This window comes from Dama dama, chromosome 12 (genome assembly GCF_033118175.1).
Source record: "Dama dama isolate Ldn47 chromosome 12, ASM3311817v1, whole genome shotgun sequence".
Lineage (NCBI taxonomy): Eukaryota > Metazoa > Chordata > Mammalia > Artiodactyla > Cervidae > Dama > Dama dama.
The window spans coordinates 65,993,468-66,001,405 of NC_083692.1; the positions used below are offsets into that span (position 1 = coordinate 65,993,468).

The 7,938-nt window shown below is 58.4% G+C and overlaps 1 protein-coding gene and 1 long non-coding RNA gene across 3 annotated transcripts in view; one reads left to right on the forward strand and one right to left on the reverse strand.

Annotated features, from left to right (window-relative positions):
- The window catches only part of LOC133066472 (uncharacterized), a 12,819-nt gene extending 7,114 nt beyond the window's left edge, over positions 1-5,705 (reverse strand). For both annotated transcript variants that reach the window (XR_009695146.1, XR_009695145.1), the window contains exons 1-2: positions 5,585-5,705; positions 1,082-1,196 (exon numbers count right to left, since the gene is read on the reverse strand). This is a non-coding gene — a long non-coding RNA (uncharacterized LOC133066472). The remainder of the gene's footprint in view (positions 1-1,081; positions 1,197-5,584) is intronic.
- Positions 2,089-7,063, forward strand: ANKRD63 (ankyrin repeat domain 63). Its single transcript, XM_061157597.1, has one exon. It carries the CDS (start codon positions 2,911-2,913, stop codon positions 4,057-4,059), a length of 1,149 nt encoding a protein of 382 aa, XP_061013580.1. The 5' UTR covers positions 2,089-2,910; the 3' UTR covers positions 4,060-7,063.
- Positions 7,064-7,938: the final 875 nt, after the last annotated feature.

Here is a 7,938-nt window from a genome sequence, read left to right on the forward strand (position 1 = left end):
TCTAGCTGCTTCTCTCCTCCACCTGGGGGTGTCAGGGCCTGGCTTGTCAGGCTGGCCTGCCACACAGACTTCTGGGATACTCCCTCCCTTAGTCCTGGAAACAGAGAAAGAAGAGAAGACAGCAATTTCCTTCATGCCGAAGAAAAGGGAAATTGAGTCATGAAGAGAGGAATACCTTTCTTCTGCAGCCTGAGAAAACAGGGAGATCATTCCTGTGTTCTTGCTAGGGTTAGAGAGTCTATTCCTACCCCCCCCAACCCCGCGCCCTGGTCTGGGGGGTGGGATTGGACTTTCTGCCCTCTAACTGAACAGTTCTTTCCCTGACACTCTCTAGCTTGCTGTTGCTTGCAGGCAGGGCTGGTGTTGCAGATGAGAGTATTGGGCCTGGAGCCACACTGCGAGTGAATGCCTTCAAGCTGGGACAACTCTACTGTCAAATACTGTGCCCTTTCTGTGACACCTTGAGAGAAAATCAGCAGATCCCAGAGTAGGGGGATTAAAAAATGCAAAAAGTAAAAGGGGAGGTTTCATGGTGTGTGCAGGCATACATCACATGCTCCCCCCAGGCAAGAGGGGAGTTGGGAGCCCCTGCTCCATGACTGGCCCCGATGCCAGGTGGACATCTCAGAAGTCTGGGAGCTGGAGAGAGGTGAGATGCTTAGGGGATGCAGGGCCAGGCATCCACTTTGCCACTCAGCCATATGGGCCCATTGGCTTTTCCTAGAGACAAATCTTCTCCCTGCCCATACCTTTCCCCAGGCAGGTTCTGCTGCAAAGCTTCTAGTCACTGCTTTGCCCAGGCTGACGACAAAACAGTCTTCAGCCTGGACTTCATTCTTCCTTTATTTTCCTGTCTTTCATATAAAAGGACCCTGTAAAACAGCCCTCAACACTGTCCCCTAAAGGTGTTTTTCCTGTCTCCATGCCCTGGCCTCAGCAACCCCATCCGGATGTCTACCTCACTTCTTAGCAGCCAGATTCCATCTCAGAAGGCCTATCCTGGGAAGATCCTAGGGCCTGCCCCTTCTCCACAACTCCCTTTTTTCCCTCAGGGACTGTCTCAGTTTTGTATTTTACCTACCTATTCCGCCCCGGGGCCATAAACTCGACTTTTTATGTTCTGGTCGTGTCTTCCAGCTTGAGAGGGGAGGTCTCTTCTCTCCGGGACCAAATTTCCGCCTCTGTATTTCCCACACCTGGGAACACACAATACTTGGCTCACTAAAAGTCTCAGTGAATTCTGTAGTGGATTCCTGACTCACTTCTTACCTCACAAATATTCATTCCACCCTACACACCTCCACCCCCAGCAGATCTTAGGCGCTCGGACTCCGCACCGCCGAGGCCTGCACACCCCTCCCTGGATGCCCAGGGTGGAGCAGCGGGCCAGAGGGAGAGAGGGAATGGTGGTTTCCCCACACTCTGACTCATGCTCTCTTCCTCTCGGAAGAGGTCAGCTAATGGTAAAGGTCAGAGTCCTGTGGTCTGGGGGTGGTTTTGTGCTCAAGAGGGAGACGGGGACCCTGGGGCGAGGCTTGCATGTCCCTTGCACTTTCCCGGGTAGCGACGGGTCCTGAAGCAGCCGGGAAGCTGTGCCGAGGAGTTGCTAACACGGTTGCCGCACTCTGGGATCTTAAGACGCCCGCTCCGGTCGCCGCGTCTCCGCTCCACCAGCTTCTCAGCCGCCGGGAGCTGGCGGGCGGGCGCTTTGTCGGGGTTGAAACGTCTGAGATTGGAGAGCGCACTCCCCCTCCCACCCCCGCGCCGAATGAGCGTGTGCAGGAGGAACGATTGTGTGTGTGCGCGCGTGATTCGCTAACACTTCCAGTGGCCGTTCCCAGCCAGACCGAGCGGCCCCAGCCCCGCGCAGCGCAGGTACCCCCTCCCCGGATTTGGAGAGTGATTTACTCCCAGTCCGCCTTTCGCCTCCACCCCCAGCTCGCTTATGGTCGAGTTCTGCTCTCATGGGGCTCCATTTCCTTCCACCCACACCGCTGGGGGTAGCTCTCTGCTTCCCCGACGGGCTCAGGGTCCCGCCAGTTTCTAAGGAGCCCAGGGAACCAACTCTGGTGGGGGCGGAGGGTGGGGATAGCAGACTGTGACACTGAGATTGGCCAGGTTGGGTGCGCAGAGCCCCCGACGAGCTGCCCCCGCCCCATCTCCGCTGCCGCAGTCCCGGGGAAGGGCGGAGGAGGAGCTGCTCCCCGACATCGTGGCCCACGAAGGGGTGGGTGGCGGTCAGAGGCGGTCTCCCCCGCCGGGTCCGTTTCGGCCCAGACCGCTCAGCCCGCTTCCAGGGCAGCCATTGTCATGGACACCCCCAAGGCTATAAAACCAGGTATCCAGGCGGGCGGCAGCTCCCGCGCCGCCGAGCCCCCCAAGTAAGGAGCAAGCGCCCTGGCGTGGCCCGGCCCCCGCGAGAGGGGAGGAGGCGGAGGAGCGGCGCCAGCAGATGAGAAGCGGCGCGCCCCGCCAGGGCTAGAGGCAGGCGCGCACGGCGGGCGCCACCGTCTCTTCGGGGGAGCGGGGCTGCCCCGGGTGCGGGTGAGTGGCGCGGCTCCCAGCCACGAGGGACTGAGAGGCGCCGGACACCGGGAAAGCAGCGGGAGAGTCAGGAGGGGCCTGAGTTTCGGTTCCCGTCGTCTGGTGGCGGGCCAGGTGCGGAGCCCGGAGTAGCAAGCAATCTACACCTTCAGGCGGGAAGCTCAAGAAAGGAGCCGCGAGACACCAGGGTTGCAGCCCAGGAGCGGCGGGGCAACTGGGGACCGAGCCGGAACCTCAGGACCCTCCGCTGCAGCCGCCCACGCAAGGAGGGGGCTATACCAGAGCGCCCGGGAGCCCGGCGGGGCGCGGGAGCAGGGGCGCCCCCGCGCGGAGCTGCCTGGCCGCCTGGGCGCGGCGGCCGAGGCCATGCTTAAGCCCAAGGACCTGTGCCCCCGAGCGGGTACGCGCACCTTCCTGGAGGCCATGCAGGCGGGCAAAGTGCACCTGGCTCGCTTTGTCCTGGATGCGCTGGACCGTAGCATCATCGACTGCCGCGCGGAGCAGGGCCGCACGCCGCTCATGGTGGCCGTGGGCTTACCAGACCCCGCGCTGCGCGCGCGCTTTGTGCGACTACTGCTGGAGCAGGGTGCGGCAGTGAACCTGCGGGACGAGCGCGGCCGCACAGCGCTCAGCCTGGCGTGCGAGCGCGGCCACCTGGACGCCGTGCAACTGCTGGTGCAGTTCAGCGGCGACCCCGAGGCGGCCGACTCGGCAGGCAACAGCCCGGTGATGTGGGCGGCCGCGTGCGGCCACGGGGCGGTGCTCGAGTTCCTGGTGCGCTCCTTCCGCCGCCTAGGCCTACGCCTCGACCGCACTAATCGGGCGGGCCTCACGGCCCTGCAGCTGGCGGCCGCCCGCGGCCACGGGACCTGTGTGCAGGCCCTCACAGGGCCGTGGGGCCGCGCAGCCGCCGCTGCCGCGGCCCGGGGCTCCAACTCTGACAGCCCCCCTGGCCGTCCGGTCCCCGCGCCCAGCCCGGAGCGCCGACGACCCAGCCCCCGCCGCCTACCGCGGCCTCTCCTGGCGCGCTTTGCCCGAGCGGCGGGCGGCCATGGTCACGGCGGCGAGGCTGGCTCGGGGGGTAAGGGCTTCGGTCGGCATCGGGCACAGGGCTGCGAGCGGCCGGAGCTGGGCCGGAGCATGAGCCTGGCGCTGGGTGCCGTGACCGAGGAGGAGGCGGCGCGACTGCGAGCGGGAGCCCTGATGACCCTACCGCACTCGCCCCAGTCCTCGGGGGCTGGGCGGTGGCGGTCGCAGGAGGTGCTGGAGGGAGCGCCCCCAACCTTAGTGCAAGCCCCCATTGGTCTTAGCCCCCACCCCGAAGGCGATCCCGGCTCTGGCCGCTTGGGTTTGCGCCGACGCTCCACAGCTCCAGACATCCCCAGCCTGGTCGGGGAGGCATCTGGGCCAGAGAGCGGCCAAGAATTAGAGCCCAATGCTCTGCCACATTCGGTGCCCGGGCCTCAGCCTTGGCAGGGGGGCACGGAGGCCGTGGTGCTGCACGCTCAGCGGTAAACAGCCTCGAGGCTGAGTCCTGCTCCCCCCACCTCCCAATCTCTGCTCTACTGGGATTTCTTTTTCCCAGGCCCGTCACTTTCCTGCCAGTTTCTTACCCACAGAGCCTAGAACTTGTCCCTACTGCTGAGATGAGACCTCCCTCCCTCAGCCCTCTCTCTGAAAGGGACCCCATCTTATTTCTTTTTTGTGCTTGTTGATACTCCCTAAGTCTCACATTCTCTGAAGGCTTGCTGTTCCTGTTGTGAAAAAGCAAGGAGTAGAAGACTGAATCCATAGGCTACAACCTTCCAACTGGACTTCCTTCCCTCCTTGCTAAGGTGCAGTCCAGAGTCCTTCTGGCTCCCGCAGGGTTTCCTTCCCCTTGGAGGGTTTTCTCACACCCGCATCAGCCAGGCAGAGATGAGTTGACCTGTAGAACAAAGGCCTAGTCTCCCCACTCCAACTCCAATGATGCTGACAATAATGCCCCACACCACCTAAATCTCCCTTCCCCTTAAGTGCTGGAGTGTTGGAGAAGGGGAGCCCTTCTGGACAGAAGGGAAGGAATCTGGAAGTTTGGTTTTTCTGGGGAGAAACTCCTGCCTCAAGACACTGAAAGCAGCTTTTGAGGGTGGCAGGAATGCCAGTTGTCCCTTGAACCAGCAGCTAAGTAATTTTAGCTCCCTCTGCCTGAGCCAGATCCAAAGATTCAACTTCATTGACAATGTGGGGTCTTCCGCCCCCTCCCCTTGCCCAGCCCACTTCTGGGCTCTTGAGTTATTTCCTCTCACTTTCAGAGACCTGAAATGAAAAGAACGTAGCCCTTCCCCCGTCCCCACCTCCTCCCAGCTCCCCTGTCCCGCACGTGGGTGCTCCCGCAGGGTGGAACGGTAGCGAAGGCTTTGCTTAATTGTATTGCTTCCAATCCTCAAAGAACTCATGTTCTGAGTCTTTGTATGTGAAGCAGAAAGCAGCGGGTCTGATCCGAGGCTTAAGAACCTGACAATGTCTCTTTAAATAGAAGCTCCGCGAGGGGGATAATTGACTGAAGTGTTTGCCACGGTAAACGGCTGCGGCGCGAGGGAGTCTGAAGCCCACACGAGCCTCAGGTCCGGGTTTAAATTATATCAAACTGGCGAGAGCTAGAAGGAGGCTGTTAAACGGTTCCTGCTTCTTGCTGGGCCGTTAATGGAGGGCAGGGCAGGGCAGATGATGGATGCTAGAGGTCGAGACCAAGGACCCCTGCCTCTGCCCCAACGCGTGGGACGCAGGCTCGGCCCAGCTTCAATACTGGGCAGATTAGTGAGTCAGAGGCAACTGTGGAGAGGTGGTTAAAGGCCTTTTCTTGGCATGGCCCTTGGCCCTCTCCATCCTCGCCCCCGCCCTCTTTGTGTCAGCCAAGTGGGAGGGGTCCGGAGGATCTGGCGAATCGCGTGCCCTGCGGAAGCGCCAGCACACGAACCCGCGCGCCCAGCGGTTCGTGGTAGCGGGGCGTGGGGGAGTTTTTTTGTGAATCCCTGAGGTTGAGTTTGCAGCCACTCACCCGCCGGCAGTGGGGTCCTTTCAAGACGTCGATCTGTTCATCTTTGCAGAACGGAAGGGTTATCGCCAGTAACTCTAAGGAAACTGCCCAGAGCGAGAATAACCTGTGATGAGAAATTGGGCCTGCGGTGAGGGGTGGGTGATCAGAGGCCCGCCTCGTATAGGTGTCAGACGCTTCCGCAGGGCTTCCACCCCTCCAGGGTCCGCGAGGCTGCCCGGGCCCAGACTCTGGACGTGATCTCTGGTGCCCCCTGGTGGCAACACTGCGCTCTAGTTGCCCCCTGGCTCGGAGTTCAGACTTCTGGTTTTGTTTGAAATCAACGCTGTGTACTTCTCCGTTCCTGTGCACTTACCCGTGGAATCCTCTTCCTCTTGTAGTATGTTAAATCCGGATACTTGAAGTCATTTCACAGGGACAATGAACAAAAAGCTCGCATGTGGAGTAGCAGGAACCCAGACCCTTCACTTAGGACCCCAAGATCTTCCAAGGCTGCATGTGGAGAGCTCCTGCTGACTTCTGAGAGACTGAGAGCTTCCAAGCGGTCCCTTGTGATTTCTGAACCTACTGTTAAGAATCAGTGGGGCCTACTGATTCTGTACTGTTTTCTTCTGATAAGATTTGCTTTCGTTTCTGGGGTGTTTTGCCCTTTCCCCCACTCTTCTCTCCCTGAATATCTGCCTCTCCTCAGTCCCACTGTCTGAGTGGTGGGTTAACTGAAAAGTTCTGAAAAAGCACCTGAAAAGCCAGAGGGAGAAGATCTGGGGTGGGATAGGGGGTGGTAACTGGATGTGCCAAGTGCAAACTCCTTTTTTCCCCTGATCCTTGCTTGCTCACTTATCCAACTGTGTTTAATTTTTATGAAGTTTTTAATGGTGTAAGAATATAAGTATTTTGGCTTCTTCAAAACACCACATTGAAGACGTGGGTCTGCGTTGCATGTTGTGTTGAAGGTGCTGTCGTGTTTTAAGTGTTGCTGACACGGGGATTTCTGGTTGAAGGTCACCCTAGGCCCTCTCTATTGGGTAAACAACTTCGAGGGCTCCTCTCTGTGGAGTTGCCAAGGGTTTGATGGTTGAAAGTGCTGTTTCTAAAAAACCACAGCAGATCTTTCCTGTCTGAACTAAATTGTGTATTTTGACTGCCTTGCTGTTCTTGCAGACTTCTTACCTGGCCCAGCTCTGTGCAAAACTTTGACGTTTCACCACAATTCGCTCTCCTGAACTTCCTCTCATTGTCAGCTCCAGAGCATTGAGGCTGGGGTCCTCTTGAGCTCACTCTGGTCTAGCAGAGACTTTTTGAAACATTTTGCTTTTCCAATTCTTGTTGCTTTCATCCTTGTGAAGTCACCTGTGCCGCTGGAGCTGATGTAAGCTCAGAACTGGTCTGTGTGTGAGGCTAAATGACACAATGCACATGTTTTGGGAATGACACTGCAGTGGAAGGACTCTTAGAACTCAAAAGAACAGTTAATAAATCCAGTGTTCTTCAGTTAAGAGGACTGGTGTCTTTTTGCCTTGTCAACCACTCCTGACTGTGGGCACCCGTTGGGAGGGGGAAGGTCCTGCCTTCTCTCAGCCTCCTTCTCTGCCCAGCCCACTGTGGCTGCCTCCTGGAGGTAACAATCAGGTGCTGCTGAGCTGGTGGGACTGGGACCCTCAGACCAGGGCAGCTGTCTACGTGGGGTTGTGGTAGGGAGCTGTGGGGAGAAAGTCTGTGGGACTCCTTGCTCCTCCTAGGTAAGAGGTTTCAGTGACCCTGACAGAGAGAGGGTAGGATGAGACCTCAGGAAGGAAGTGCTAGAATCAGTGTCAGAGCTAGAAGTTTAAAGACCCAGGTTTCTTGATTTCCCGTTGTGTTCTTCACAGCTCCTCACAGTCTCCTTCCTCTCTGAGAACCAAAACAGAGACTGCTTTCTCACTAGAGGCATTTCCAGGCCACTTCCTGTAGACGTCTTGAGGAGAGCCACAACTGACTTGGGAGAAGCAAACGGGGAAAGGGAGATGCTGCTCCAGAAAGTGGTCACTATCCCTGGTGGCTGCCCCAGAGCCCCCGTGGTGGCAAGCACGGCCCATGGCCCTGGCTTTCTGGGTTGAGTTCTTCTCCCCTGGGAAGGAGCCTTGTCTGTTTTTCAGCTCATTCAGCCCCAAGGGCCTTTCACTTCCTGTTTCCCTCCTTCTCGGCCCTCGTTGCCACCAGAGAGTTGGATTTTCTGTGAATCAGAATGACCATTGGGGAACTCACATCAGGGAGGAGGGGGGACCACCCTGGACACCCATTATAGTGTGTCTAGTTTGAAGACAGCTTGGCTACACTCCCAGAGACAACAGGGAGGCCAGAGGTTTTGAACACTCAGT